Source organism: Symsagittifera roscoffensis, chromosome 1, assembly GCF_963678635.1.
Source record: "Symsagittifera roscoffensis chromosome 1, txSymRosc1.1, whole genome shotgun sequence".
Lineage (NCBI taxonomy): Eukaryota > Metazoa > Xenacoelomorpha > Acoela > Convolutidae > Symsagittifera > Symsagittifera roscoffensis.
This window is the reverse complement of record NC_087062.1, coordinates 77,359,367-77,375,643: the sequence shown is the minus strand read 5'-3', so window position 1 is coordinate 77,375,643 and position 16,277 is coordinate 77,359,367. Positions and strand designations below refer to the sequence as shown.

The window sequence follows — 16,277 nt, the reverse complement described above, 5'->3', positions numbered from 1 at the left end:
ATCACAGGTGATATATTTTTTCAAATTCAAGCTCAAGACAACAGTAGCCATTCCGTCAAAAATGGCTAGTTAAAAAGGCGAAATTTGTCTGAAGAAAAAAAACCCACCCCGAGCACAAATATTCCGTTACTTTCGTATCGAAAGTCGGAACAAAAACAGAATCGAAAAAGGCATAATTTGGGAGTGCGTCTTTGAACAGAAAAATTCGAAAATTTTGAGGAGATAGCTTGCAAGGTTTACTGTGTTTTTCAGTCATAGCATGTTTCACTTTTTCAAGCGTTGCGGAGGCTAGAAAATTGAAAATTTGGGTTAATCGTCACAATTAAAATGCGGTATCTTTCTATCTATTAGCGAGTGCGTGGTGATTTCATCCGGCTCGAAATTAGTCCATACTGATTTTAGGCGAAATGTTTGAATTTGCAGTAAGATTTTTTAAGAAATATTTAAAGAAGAAACAAAGCAAAAAACACAAACCTTATAAGTAATAATAGCTAAATTACACTTTTTACATAGCTGTTTTTCAATAGGCATTCCCAATGGAACAGAAGCAGGCTTAAAAATTCAATTGAAGGTTTTTCTTTAAGTTAGTTGAGATAACAAGAGAAAAGAAATTGCTTCTATCGAAAAGGTCGTAACGTTTTTTCAGGTAATTTTAAGGGTATAGTGAAAAAGAAAAACTATAGGTGATTTTGCTATCCAAAAGTACTCTTTTGTTTTGCATAGAAAAACTCAATTGAACACGAAATAAGCTTTGCATAGAAAAAGTCCACAGATATTTATATAGATACAGCAAATAATTAACATATAATTACAAAACTTATTTCGTGTTCAATTGAGTTTTTCTATGCAAAACAAAAGAGTACTTTTGGCTAGCAAAATCAAAGATTTTGATCAATATGTTAATTATTTGCTGTATCTATATAATTATCTGTGGACTTTTTTGATCAATATAGCAATGATCTTATGGTAGTGGTCTTATGTCCAGGGTATTGAAGCCCAGTTTCCATATTTCCGCCGATAGTTTATTCGCCACTGACAGGGATAAAACAAAAATATTTAGCACTGATGCGACATATAATTAAAACATTTCCAACCGGGGCCATAAGGTATATAATTAAGCTGAGTAATTAAAAAAGAATTTTTACTTTTAGCAATTTTTTTTGATGAAAAAGTGTTGTCAAATTTAAAATTTGCAGTCTAAATTACAGTCTATGGTGACCGTATTACGATGTGTCCAGACATTGATTCTCACTGTAGACAAAGAGAATTACTTTGAGTTGCGCAACCTTTTGTGACTTAGAGGTAAAGTTTCGAACACCTAGCTAACGGATGTCACAGGATTGTCTCAAAATTTGTCATTTTCAGAAAATTTCAGATCTTCGTAATTGGCAGAATTTTATAGAAATTTTATTTTGATGCTTAATGTTATTCAACATCTTTTTAGGAGAAAAGAAAAAAACAACAAGAAAAGAGTTGAGCAATCAAGCTCAAAAAATAGTTTTTTGTGGACTTGCATTTTGTTTGGTGTCCTATTGCGTAACGACCTATAGCTCCTGGATTAATCAAGTGAAATTAGTAATAATTTGTTGATTCTTTCTTCAATTGAAACTAAAACTTTAAATATAAAAAAGAAGGTCGACTTTTGTTTGAAATTATATCTTGAATTATAATTTAGATCCGCAGACACTGAATTTGTTAGGCCAAATTTTTTGACATATTAAGTGTTCTGCACAGGAAAATGCAGACAATCTGCGCATTCATCAAAGCATTCCCGATCGTATATAATTTTGATTCTGCCTGAACAGAAAGCATGTCTGGCGCAAAACATACACATTATCTCCAAATGTTGGAGCAATATTTCGTTATTGCTAACTAAATTCAAATTTTGAGCATGACTTTTTCTTTCGACCATTGAAAATGGGGAAAAACTTTGGCTACGCGTTGGTTTTTTTGTTTTTTTTTTGTTTTTACTATAAGCAATTATCAGAATGGGTCAAAAAATGCATCCTACTAACTTGCTTCCATTCGTGATTCAAACGCATTTTAAAAACGATTGTTAAGAATTTTTTGTGTTTAGTCTAATTTCGAGCAAGTAAAGCGACCGAGTACTGTTTGTTCTAAAAGAAAAATGGTTATAAATAATTAGTAATTCTTTCGGAAGGTTCGTTTTGCGCTTTCTTAGCAAAAAAAAAATTAAAATTAAAATTTCAAAAAAGCCAATCTAATCTATTCGAACTCAATATTAACTTTAAGCAAAGCTGCTCATATATCAGGAAAAAACCCTGAAAAACTCGAAAATAATATATAAGCTTTGAAATGCTAAAATAGGTAAACTATGACACCCTTACAGACGAGATTGTAATTTTTTTTTAAAAAGACCACCCTCCAACCGTACTCAGGTTAGTGTCAGCACATCTGCTTAGTTCTCCAAACACTCGTGGAAGTCCGATCCCAACGCTGTCGATTGTTTTTGTAAAATTGATCTGAGTAAAAAAAAAACGAGAACCTCAAGCATATATATATTTCTCACTTTCTTCATAATTTTGAATTATAAGTTTCAAAATATGGAACAGCGGAACAGCACTGCTTCTTAATGTTTAGTAGCGTGTTTAATCGACTCTGAAAGTAAGTGCATTATAATTTTGCTCGGGTTGTTTTTTTCTCTCGACAATTTTTGACTTTTTAACACGACTTTTTTGAGATGATTTCTTATTTTCTCAAAAGAATTGTCGTTTTGAGTTCATTTTTTATAGATAATTTACATCTGGTTGTCTTTTATAAACTTATAAGCAGGGGTAGATCTATGTTTTTCTCGAACCAGGGGCGGACTTCCAAAAATTTTCTAAGCTTTTGTGAACTTTAGGTTAACCAAATTGATTTCTTGAGCTCTCCCAAGTCAAGATTTCCCATATTTTTGTACGAAATTTTAAAAAAAGTGTTTTTAGTAACTGGTTCTTGAGTCTTTTGCCTGGTTAAAGGAATTTAATTTCACGACTACGCTGACTACTTTAGATCAATTTGTTAAAATTAACGCGCGATATGTTTTGTCTTTCTAAAGTGAAGGCAGCAATTTAATTTGTAGCAACATTAAGAATTCAACTGCTTTCAGCAATTTGCTCTTAAATTTTTCACTTTATGTACATGAGATCTTAAATTTTGTTTTCTCACATGATCGAATCACAAAAGTTAAATTGGCGCCATTAAACTCAATTGTAGGTGTATCTCTGTTGTCAAATAGTGTATATCTTTGTTCGGCCAAAATGATCTGCTCAGATATCTTAAATTGATAAAACCCATTGTTGTTATGAGATTACATACAATTAAACAGTGAAATCATGATGTTGAACAGGGTCAAAACTTTTAGTCGAATTGAGTAAACAAAATGACGTCGGCTCAATTAAATTCGGCTGTTGTAGGCACTTTTTGGCGTGTGGGGAATGATTTTCATTTAAAAAATTCAAATTTAAAAAAAAAATCATTTTATTTTAGTACAATTAATTTTTTGATGTTATTACTGCTCCATAAAACCCTTAAAAAGTAGTCGGAACATTCAGAACTTCGCCCTTACACGAGCAGTCTTGTTTTCATTTGCTATCAATAAACAACTAAACAACTAGTAGTTTGGAAAAAAAAACTGAAAAACAAAATAAAAAAATATTTTCTCAGTTTATGTACTTTTTTAATGATTTTCCCAGTTTTTGATTTTTTTGCATATATATATATATGGTTATGGCTAAATTTTTTTGTGATGAAAGTTATTAAACCAGTTTTTTATTGCTAAATTTTAATTTATTAATAAATCATGTCATGCAAACACAAAATTATTTACAGAAGAAGTTTTGTGTCTGAAATATAATATTATTTGGAACAAAATGCTGAAAACGGTTGGTATTTAAATGATTGAAACAACCACTTACGCTTTAAAATGACAGAACAGATTGCTCCTTAATTATTTCAATTTGAAGAAAAGTTTTGAAAATAGTCGGAAATTGAAAAGGTCTGAAAGTAGTCGCAAACTCTATAATTGATAATGTAAAATTTCTTTTTCAATTTGTTCAAAAGCTCAAGTGATTATTACTTTTCAGAAACTAAAATTTTCAAATAAGAATGGCTTGTTAAACAGTCGAAAATTGAGAAACAAACATCAAATCAGAAACAATGTGCTTTTTTTGGAAGTCAGATAGAATGGCAATCAAACATTTAGAGGCAATGATGTTCCGTTTTTCCGAGAAAATATATATGACGTTTAATTATATAATTTTTAATCAGACCAGCTTCACAAAAACTGACAGCGCTGGGATCCAAGTTCGAGCAAGTTTTGGAGTATTAAACAGGCTTGCTGGCATTAGCTTAAGTATGGTTGCAGATTGCTCGTTTAAAATACTGCTCGTTTAAAATAACCCTGATACGAGCCGTCTTATTATGATATGCAAGTTTTCAAACTCATCTGCAAACTTAACTCGGATAAGTCGACTTAGTACTTTTGCCAATAAAATTTCATTTTGGAAAAACTCCACTGGTATGACCTGAGCAGCAGCCTTTCAAAAATTAGCTCTTTTTCTCTGCCGAATTTGAAGCAATCTACTACAGCAAGGGCATATTTTTCATCGCACAGGCTTCAGATTTTTGTTTTAATCAGTAGCACACAAATCAGCTCGCACTCAACCAGGAAGTTATAATTTTTTCCCGTTTCTTCTTCAATTGCCTGTGGTGTGCGTATGCGTTAATGAGGCCAAATTGCTCATGTCAATTCATGTTGGAACAATTTCTGAGCGGGATTATAAGTATGGCAAGTTAATTTTCCTAAATTAGCAAACTTGATCAATTTCAAACCCCGATAATCTACCGATTAGACGCAGCAAAACGGTGAGTTATCTTTTAAACTTGAGCTCTTATACAGAAGACGTCATTATTTTTAAGATGGTATAAAAACTCCACTTGAAATTTCGATAACTGTCTGAAGTAAAAAACCACAACAAGCGCAAATAATCAGTTCTTTCCCTTTACTTGAATTTCGAAGTAACAAACCCGTAATGATCTGTTAATCCATTTACCATTATGAGTTCAAATGACAGATCACTCAAGGAGGGCTCAAATGATCAAATTTAACTCAGTTCGACTATCAATTATATGCATTTCCTCATTTCTTGTCCAATTACTTAAAAAAACAGTCGCTTTTGTTTTGAAAGATCAGTTTTATGCATCATGATTTAAGTCTCGTGAAAAAAAATTAAAACTTTTTAACCAAGGCACCGAGAATGGGTGGAATTCGTGAATGAGCTGATTGATATAAAATTTCATTATTGAATGATTAATGGGGTCCCTGATTGGTTATTTGCCCGTCGCATTTTCCGACTGCTAAAAACGAAAAGGCAGTGACTTCTGCTCCTTTGTACTTTTTTAAAACGAGCAAATTGAAAATCTTGATGACGTCATGATATAAAATGATTAAAATGGGGTAATACGAACGAACAATGCAATTTACTCCGCATTACCTCCTATTTTCCCTCTTAATCAGAAAAAGGATGAAAAATCTTTTCCTAAGAATCAACTGTGAAATGACTTAAATTCAGGGAGGATCTAGATTTTTCTCGAGGGGAGGGATTTTCAAAAAATTTTCGAAACTTAGACGACCTTTTTTTAGGTCGACCAAATTGATTTTCCGAGCTCTCCTAAAACACTAAAAAGACGCTGTTTTTGCCAAAATGTTTTGCGCCGCAGCCAAATTTGTGTTGAAAAACAGGTCAAGAAAGCCGTTTTGGGCACTTTTTGGAAAATGTTGTCAAAAAAATTGCGTTTTTTGGCGCGTGCTGCCCCTCAAAAATAGTTTTTATTGACGCCGAAGGCACTTTTAGAAAATTTTGAGGGTCGGTCGCCCAAAAATGGATTTCTTATAAAATAGCAAAGGGGGACCTTTTGGGTCGGCAGGGGTTCGAATCTCTGATTTGTTTTGAAACTACAAATATAGGTAATAAGTCCAAATCCGTCTGCAAGTGAAACTTTGTTAACTCCTCTTTCTAGCAACTTTTGAGACGCATCAACGTCGGAATGACCAAAAGCACGTAATTTAAGCTCATATTTGCTGCAGAGGTCACAACTGTGTATTATCATGAGTTCAATTATTCAACGCGACTTCGATGAAGAGCCACCACGAGAATTTCGGACATTTTCGAACGTCGGAACAATTATATTTGAATGGAAACTTTGTTTTTGAATAGCATAAGTGATCGCAGCTACAACTCAGTGTTATTTTTTGATCATCACTGAGCATTCAGAAACTGTTTCAATAACTGCCTCACAGCCGTCAGCTAGATCATTTTCTCATCTGATTTCCTTTTTTCCTTTATTCGTTTTCTCCTTTGCCGCATATCTCTTCATTTTGTTGCCTATATTAAATTTTGTTTGACCTTCTCATTAAAAGTAACCGTGATATATTCTCTAATCAGAGTTGATTGATTTTAACTCTCAAACAAATGGTGGTCGACTCTTAAATCATTCCTATAAATATTACGAAGTAACCTGTTGCATTTTTTGATTCCATTACTGCTACCAGTGGATAATTTAACATGTTTTATGTTATGACGCAAGCAAAAAAATTTTTTAAATGAAATAATGACGTCTCGATATAAGTGAGATAAATTTTTGTGATAACAAGAAGCAAAGCAATCAACTCATGACGTCAACTCAAATGCTTATCATACAATTCCCATATATGAGAATTGTATGGTAAGTTTTTTTTTCATAACAAAAAAATGCTTAACTTTTTCTTAATAAATAATGCTTAACATACAATTCTCATATATGAGAATTGTATAGGAAGCATTTTTTTCATAATAAATTTTTAAGAAACATTACATCAGCTATTGGTATTACGTCTTATGACGTAACTTTTGCCTCACTTCATTTTTTAAAAAGGTTTAATCATAAAACTTTTTATAAATGACAAACTTCTAGTCATACAGTTTTCATATATTGTAAATTTCTAATTTAACAACTTCCACATATGGCGAAATGTTTATCATAGAGATTTCATACAGTTTTCTGTACGTATGAAGTTTTATGGAAGTGTATGAAAAGAAGTTTCTCGTATATGGAAACTCAGGGGCGGATCCAGGATTTTCTCGAGGGGGGGGGGCAGATTCCCAAAAAGTTCGAAAATTTTTTTTTAGGTCGACCGAATTGATTTTTAGAGTTCTTCCTAAGCTCGGTTTAGTCTCTGTTTTGGTCAAATTTTCTGCGCCGCAAGCAAAACGTTGAAAAAGGCGTTTTTAGGCACTTTTTGGAAAATTTTGACCAAAAATAATGCGTTTTTTCAGCACGCGCTCCCCCCTCAAAATTAGTATATATTAGGCGCCTTTAGAAAAATTTTAGGGTCGGTCGGCCAAAAATTGATTTCGTAAAAAGTACCAAAGGGGGACCCTTTGGGCCGGCAGGGGGTCGAATCCCTGAGGGAAGGGAAGCGTCCGCCCCCCGTCCCCTCCCCCCCCCCCCGCCTAAATCCGCCCCTGTGAAAACAGTATGATAAAAAGTTGTGGTCAACCCGCGAACTTATCTGCAAATTTAAATTGGATATGCAGACAGTAAATTTTCCTTTGAAAATTGGGAAAATTCCACTGGTATGACCTGAGCAGCAGCCCGTTAAAATTTAGCTCGCATTTTCTGCAGAACTCAAAATAATGTATCAAAACAAGGGAAAACTTTTCACCGCAGAAGCTTCAGATTTTTGTTCTAATCAGTAGCACAAAAACTCAGATCGTACTCAAGTCTTAGTTTTGACCCGCTTCTTCTTCAACAGTCTCTGGTGTGCATATATAGCTTTACCAAAATTTATTTTAACAACACTGCTCGTATCGGGCCCTGAATAATCAGATGATCTTTTTAATTGGTCCCGGAGAGTTTTTGCTAAATTAAATATTGGCAAATTTATGAACTTTAGCCTGATAATATCAAAAGTTAAGTTTGCACTTTTAGTCGTGTATGGAGTTAATAAAACGAATTAGCTGCCTCAATTCAATTTGGAACGATTTTGTAGTTCGGAATACTAAAACGAAAAGTCTTAGACATACTGATGGCAGGTTAGTATAATGCTGTGCGCACTCGGCCGGCGCTAAGCAGATCCATGACTCGAGGGACCAGAGCTTTGTAAGAATTTTCTGAATAACAAAAACCACCTCGGCCATATAAACCTCAATTTCTTCGAAACTCGGAACAAAAAGTGCAAATTTTTCATTTCAATTCAATTTTGAACAATTTTTGAGGGGGATTAAAAGTATCGCAGGTTAATTGTCCTAAATTAACAAATTTGACCAATTTCGAACCCGATAGTCTACCGATTAACCCGGTAAATTGGTGAGTTGTCTTTTAAAATATGTGCTGCAGACGTCACAAACCCCAATAATCTACCGATGAGCCCGGTAACGGTGAGTGATCTTTTAAAACATGAGCTTAAGACGTCATTATTTTTCAGATGTTATTAAAACTCCACTTGAAAGAATCTAGTTCAATTATCGAAAACTGTCTGAAGTAAAAGACCGCAACTCGCCGAGTTGAACTTTTTCTTGGTTGAAATCAGTCAAACATAGGTGTCTTTGGTCGCACCTGTCATTCATATGCATTTCTTGTGTGGTTCCCAAATTGATAAAATTCAGCACTGATTTGAAGCACCTCAAAACAAACGTTACTGATAAAGTTTTAAGAATTTGGGTAACTTGTAAAATTCGAATTTCATCCTACTTTGGTCGATAGCGATTGAACTTCATTCCGTAAGTATTAATTTTTGCAAACAAATAATCGGCGAACACAGGTATATGTATATTTCCTTAAAGCGTTCGAACATTGCGATTTACCGTAAGAAAGAGAGTAGTTTATACTGAACGCACAAGATTAATGGCACTAAACAAAAACGATAGCAAACCGTTCGTTCGCAATTTTCCAACTTAATTTCAACTCTTTTTTTGATCTATTGAATAACCGATTTCAATTAATTACCTCTCCCCTACCCTAAAAATTGGTTACACTTGATAACCATTTGCCCTTTTTGCATGTGTAGGCCATGTGTTTTGGGACCATGTGTAGGCCTTTTCTTGGCTGCCCTGTACATGGTCAGCTTTTATGTTGGTCAGGCTAACTGACATTAAAATTGCCTATATACTGGATTAATTTTGCAATTTGCATCTCTTTTTACTCTTGCAAGCAAAAAAATCCGACAAAATTTCAATTCCTCTCTAATTCTGCCCATGATTCGACCCTATGCGACTCATTATAAAACCCGTTCGACTAAGAATTTGACCCTGTTCGACTCCAGATTCGACCTTGTTCGACTCATGATTTGACCCTGTTCGACTCATGATTCTACCCTGTTCGACACATGATTCGACCTTGTTCGACCCATGATTCTACCCTGTTCGACCCATGATTCAACCCTGTTTAACTATAGCCTTCGTTCGACTGTATTAATTTGCGACGAAAACTAGATATCGGTCGACCGTCGAACTTCTCAGCTCTGTAAAAATCGCGCGGTATTTTGCTACAAGATACAAAACTTGCATACGCGTATTCGTTGAGTTAATCTTGTATAGGAGTGCCATATCATTACATTAACCAAAGGGGTAACAGTTAGATCCAAACACTTCAGTGAAACGGATAATTTTTGTTTCCAATTTTAACATCAATCAATCAGAACTGCTTTCCTGAGTCGAGGTGCTCACTCTATGTTTCGACCGCTTCGACCAAAATTTATTTTGCTTCCACTGTCTCGACCAAATGTGGGTATGGTTCGACCGTGCTCGACTAAAAAAATGTACTCGACCTTGCACGACTCAAGCAAGATATGCTTCGAGCTTGCTCGACCGAAAACAATGTGCGTGACCGTGCTGGACCCAAGCCAGATACTTGGGTCGAAACCTACTTCGGCTAGGTTTCGACTTTCAATTATCATTAGCTTTTGAAACTTAAACCGTTTAATTTACGGCTTTCTGGTAATATCTCGGGATGTCTTTTTCTAGTTTATTTGCAATTTGAGGTTATCAATTTGAGTCAAAAACGTTAACATAAAAAATTATATTTGTTACTAACTCTAATTTATCTCAAACAATCGGTAATTTTCGACTATTCCTAAGGTTTGTTTCGACCATGCACAAGGTATTTTTTGATTGCGCTCGACCAAGAATTGATATTTTTTGGTCATGCTCTCAGTATGTTTTCACCATGAACAACCAAAGTTCAATGCATTTTGACTGTTCTTGCGGTGTGTTTCGAGCTTGTGCTAAACCAAAACGCCAGTCTCGACTGTGTTTTTTTGTCGAGCACATAAAATGAGATCCTCGACTCGGCTTAGATACAGTGGGAGCTAAAGATTTTCATTCCAAATGATACATTCTATTTGAAACAAAGTTTTCCAATTTAATAAAAATGATGACAACTTTATACTTATATACTTTCAAACTTTCTTTGGAAAATCTCCCCACGAGATAAAGTACAAAATCCCCACGAGATAAAGTACAAAAGCAAAAAAAACTCACGTGCAATAAGCAGCAGATCAATTAGGAAACCTAGTGACATATTTGATATATACTTTTGTTTCCTAATCGAGTAGCTGCTGATTGCACGCGAGTGGTATTTAATTGTTTGTTTCACTCGCTTTCGCGCTCTCAATTTCAACTCGAAATTTGAATTGCCAAATGTATTCATTTAAGGGGGGTATAACCGAAAAGACGCCTACTGTGGGCAGCAGTCTTTTCTGTTATACCCTCCCTTAAATGAATACATTTGGCAATTCAAACTTCGAATTGAAATTGAGAGCGCGAAAGCGAGTGAAACAAACAATTAAATACCACTCGCGTGCAATTAGCAGCTACTCGATTAGGAAACAAAAGTATATATCAAATAAATCACTAGGTTTCCTAATTGAGCTGCTTTGCACGTGAGTGTTTTTTGCTTTTGCGCTTTTGCGCTTTCAATTCCAATTCGAAATTTGAATTGCCAAATTTATTCATTTAGGGGGGGGGGGGAGGGGTATAACCGAAAAGACCCCACAGTAGCCCCAAAGCTAAGGCCTTTCTAAACAAAAATTGTCTAATTGCAGAACAAACAGCAAACAAAACCGGATCGATTAAGTCTCAACTGTAACTGAAATTCATTATATTGCTATTTGCGCCCACTGGTAGTGTATAGTGTAGTGTAAATAAAAATTCATCTTTTAGAAGAACAAATTTCAGACCTAGATGTTTAAGTGGGGTTGAAATAGTTGAAGTCATCTGTTAAACATTGCTTCATTATTTCTGGTTACTTGCACTGAAAATCCACGGATAAAAACCGACTTAATTTGAGTTTTTTTGCCATTATTGTTTCATTATTTCTATTTACCCGCAGGGGAAACCTCTGTATACAAATTTGAGTGTTATTTGTCTCTGTAAAAGTGAAAAATGATCGATTTTAATCAATTAAAATTGGATTTTTTCAGTAGCGATACCTTTTGTACTTTTTTGAGATATCCAGTTTGGTTGACGGGTCCGAAGTTTTTCTAGGCCTTTTTTGGCCTGTTTCTTTCCCAAATTATTATACTGATGCTGTTTTTCTGAACAAAAAATTTTTTAAATCGATTATAATCAATTTTTTTTGCAAAAATTTAAAATTGAAAAAAAAATTGTAATCTATTTTGGATGAAAACTAAATCATTTTCAATCGATTATGATGTAATTGTTTTGTTATTTCTTTTTGTTAGTTGTTTCATTTTTCATTAGTTTGTTACATGTATCGGCAAGTTTTGAACTAAATACAAAATTTTGTTGATTTCTGAACATTTTTGTTATCTTTGCCACTCGCTTACACGTTTACAAACTGCACTTTTTTGCGCATGCCGGCCAATTTTACCCCTACCCCATCGTTTACTCCTTGTGAGGGGGAGTGTAAACATGACATCCATTTTTACCCCTATTAAGTTCCCCTATCATTTTTTGTTGTACATTTATGCGTTTACCCTATTTGTTGGTAAACGGATAAATGAAGGGGATAGTATGCATTGCTAAACATTTTTAACAATTGTAATAAATATTTTTTAGAGAATTTGTTTTTGTCTGCAAAAATCTTTTTTAATCGGTTTTTGGTTCTAGAAAAACTTGTTTACTCATATTCAGTTTTTGCAAAGTTATGCATCATAGTTTTGCAGAAACGGCGCATGAATACATTAAACCAATTTCTCACCAAAAAAGTTAATTGTAATGATTTTTTATGGACAAAAATCAGATTTTCATCGGTTTGTGCAACGATACAATTGATTATAAGGAAGAACAGCCGATTATAATGAATTGTTTTATGAAAAAAAAATTGGATATATATTTAAAACTGGTATTTATAATCGATTTTATTGGCCAACATTTTGTCATGAAAACTCGTTGCAATCGAGTATTATCCAAAAAATGCCAGCGCGGGTGGATAAAAAACATGAAATAGACGTTGAGCATAGCCAACAGACAGTTGAAAATGAACGCATGTAACCAGAAAAACTTATTTTTTGAAAAAAAATTGAATATGTTACAGAAAAAAATAGCCGCCATTAAAGCTCTTTGAACCTTAAGGACAATTGATGATCGACACTTTTTCGATAAAAATAACCCATTTTGAGAAAAGTGGAACAACAAGTAATTTTTTTGTTTGCAAAAATATGAAATTTAAATTCTAATTTTGAAACTAAAAGTCTATCACTTTTTGTGACTTTTATGTTTTGCTGGTTCGATAGTGGAGTTTGCCTTTCCTTCAACAAAAGAAATCATCAAAAAGATATCAAAAATCGAAGCAAGAAAATGTAAGTTTGAGTCTGAACAAATGTTTTACATCAAAAAGAAATACATCAAAAAGATATCAAAAATCGAAACGCGAAAATGTAAGTTTGAGTCTGAACAAATGTTTAAGAAATTTCCGGAAAAAAATTAGCACGACCTATATAAGAGTTCGAGCTACGTTCATTAATTTTTTAAATATTTCCTCTTCTTTTTTGAAAATTCCATTCATGTTTTTCTCACTATAAGCTACTTCAGGCCCGTTAAACTTTAAAGTTCAGCTTGATACGAGCAGTCTTGTTATAAACGGGCAGAGAATAACAGTCACGTCAACCACCTTGAAGGCAAATTTTAGGTTCTGCGTTAGTTTTATGTTAAATTTTATCTTGGCTCCAGCAAGCCTTTATAACTGAAGTCATTTGAAAAGATCAAGTTGCATGTATCGCTATTTTTAAAATTTTCACGATTTCGCAATACTGCCTAAAAAGGACTGCGCTCGCAATTTTGAAAATTCCATTCAAGTTTTTCTCACTATAAGCTACTTCAGGCCCTTTAAACTTTAAAGTTCAGCTTGATACGAGCAGTCTTCTTGTAAACGGGCACAGAATAACAGTCACGTCAACCACCTTTCAGATCACATTAATTTCCACTATCTTTTAAAAATATTTTTGTTGCAATTCGCTTGATAAAACCGGGTTAATTAAGTGCTTTGGGAGAGCTCGAGAAACCAGGGGCGTTCAACAGAGCCGAAGTACAACAGTGCCGAAAAAGGCGGGAAAATTTCAGAATACTTTACACGCATTTTCTAAAGAGCAGGATATTACTGACGCTAATTATCAAAGAAAGTCTCTCCAATTTTGGCCCCAATATGTCTGCAACTGCAAATTTAACATTTATTTTGGCGCCAAAACGTGTAAGCTGTAAATTTTCTCGCTCAAAATCTTTACGTTATACTTAAGATTGTATACGATCGCTGATTAATTTTCGATTGCCGCACTTAATATGTTGAAATTTGTTCAAATTTTTGGCACTGTTGAACAAAGTTTTCATTTTCGGCACTGTTGAACAAAGTTTTCATTTTCGGTACTGTTGAACTTCGGCACTGTTGTACTGCCCCGAAAAACCAATTAAGTGAGCCAAAAAAAGATCGACAAACAATTTTTTGAAAATTTTTGGGAAAATCCGCCCCCTCATGAAAATCCTAGATCCGCCCCTGAGACGCAGAAAGCTTCTCAGCAAATTTGAATTTTCATAATCTTTCAAAAAATCTTGGAAAATCATTTTTTTCACCTAATAATAAGTTGACAATTTTTAAACAAACCCTCAGAAAAACCCATTAAGAAATTGAAATTGTAAATTGAAATTTATTCATAATTGCCCCAAAATTTGTTAAATTAATTCAAATTTTTTTTGGAAAAGGAGTAGTTCAACTCACTCTGGCCTGATACATGTAATTCTGAATTATGACTGGGCGTGACCATGACCTTGACGACATCCTCGCTGAAATGACACCTATGAGTTCCTTGTTGTTCAGCCTGCTCCTTGCTCGCATTGATCTTCGTGCGACTAAAACATGCGCTGCTGCTTCAAATTTGGTCCAAAGATTTTTTATGACCACTTTTGGCCAAACTTCGAAAAACGGGATGGAAATTTCGGCTTGTGTCTCGATGGAGTGAGAAGGAGGGCGGGGGTTAGTTTTAGCCGTAAAATTGCTGTTCGTGTTGTTACGTCTATATTTGTGGCTTGGTCAACGAGAAGAACAGCCTCATTTTATACAACCTTGATCTTTAAATCATATCCAAGTTCATTTGAGTTTCAACTCAATTTTTTGTAATCTGTAATTGGCATACTTTGGCTCGATAATGTTTACAAGAGGGTTCTTTGATGCCATTAAATTCCATTTTCGTAAAACTAATCTTTGCTTGAGATATACACAGACTCTCTAAGTACCATGTTTACAATTTCGATTGACCAGATAAGGAATTGTGCTGTCATTTCATTAGGCACCGTTGATTGCCTAAATACGATTATCGCTGCTTGAGATAATATAAATTGGATATTTGACATTTACAGCACATATTGAGTTATTGCCTTTTATTTCGAATAAACAGAAAACATTTTCAGCTCAGATTCCTGATTACAGAAATTGAGCTGTTGTATACGTTTCAAAAACTGCCCACGAGAAAAAAAATTGCTTAGAAAAACAGTTTGAACGTCTTAAGTTAAGAATAAGAGCCGTACAAAATTCTGAGCTAATAATTGGGGGGAAGCGGGGAAGGGGGGACGCCCCCCTCTCAGGGATTCGACCCCAAGCCGACCACCTTTGTACTATTTTGAGATATCCATTTTTGGCTGACTGACCCTAAAATTTTTCTAATGGCGCCTTTGGAGCCAATATATAGTAATTTAGAGGGAGGAGCGCGTGCCGAAAAACGCGATTTTTTGTCAACATTTTCCAAAAAGTGCTAAAAAACGCCTTTTTGGCGTGTTTTTTACAAAATTTGCCTGATGTCAGAAATTTTGGCCAAAACAAAGTCTTTGTAGTGCTTTGGGAGCGCTCGGAAAATCAATTTGGTCGACCTAAAAAAATGTCGAAAAAATTTTCGAAGTTTTTGTTAAAATCCGTCCCCTCGAGAAAATCCTAGATCCGCCCCTGCCCATAATTGTCGCATATCAGTTCCTGTCTGTAAATGAAGTGGCTTTTTCCGTGTGAACATTCCAAGGAAAAACTCAATATCAATAATTCATATATCAAATCTTTCCCAGTTTTGTTGATGTTTCTCATTATCGTTATCGATAAGTTTTCAATTTAGATATAATATATCTTTTAATGTTCAAATTATAAAAATTGGTGCGAACAATATTCAGATCCAGTCACATGAATTCAATTCCGACAAAAAAATTGTTCGTGTAAGGGCGACACCCCTGAATGTTGCGACTAACCTTTAGCGTCGATCAAAAATATTTAATCTCTTTTTAAAAAACTTAAATTATCAAAAAAATTGAAAAAAAATTGAAAAAATTTTCTGAACAATTTAGATCCTCCACACGCAATTGAAAAACGAAGTAAAATACTTTGCGGATCTCTGGCAACGCAAAACGTACCAAACGAACAATGAATATGTCTATTGAAACTGCTCGTTTAATTTTTTGGGGGCTGAAAATTTTTCACTCGCCCTACGAATCCACCGCGTCTATTTTATTAGTCTCTTAGGTCAATTGATTGCGCATAAGAACTCGAATCTAGGTTTTTGCTTTTTTAGTTTTTCTGAACTCTTTCAGGATTCTTTGAAGCCTGGAAAAATCATAAGCCGCTTGCAAAAGATTGTTTTTGAATGGACAAAGATGGGATTTTTTTTTTGAAAGGTGTTAAAACTATATTTAGAGTTCTAATAATGAACTAGATCTGCTTTTTCGTTCACTTTTGAGGAGAATGAAAACGGTTTAAATTCGAGCTTGCTCGGTTTTTTCAACGGAAATTCTGATACCACCTGAAGCTAA

The 16,277-nt window shown here is 34.3% G+C and overlaps 1 protein-coding gene across 1 annotated transcript in view; it reads right to left on the bottom strand.

Moving 5' to 3' along the window:
- LOC134839974 (uncharacterized) overlaps positions 1-16,277 on the bottom strand; it is a 79,829-nt gene that overhangs the window by 38,385 nt on the left and 25,167 nt on the right. Inside the window, exon 3 of the mRNA XM_063855605.1 lies at positions 14,212-14,342. Within this exon, the coding sequence (XP_063711675.1) occupies positions 14,212-14,342 (131 nt within the window). The remainder of the gene's footprint in view (positions 1-14,211; positions 14,343-16,277) is intronic.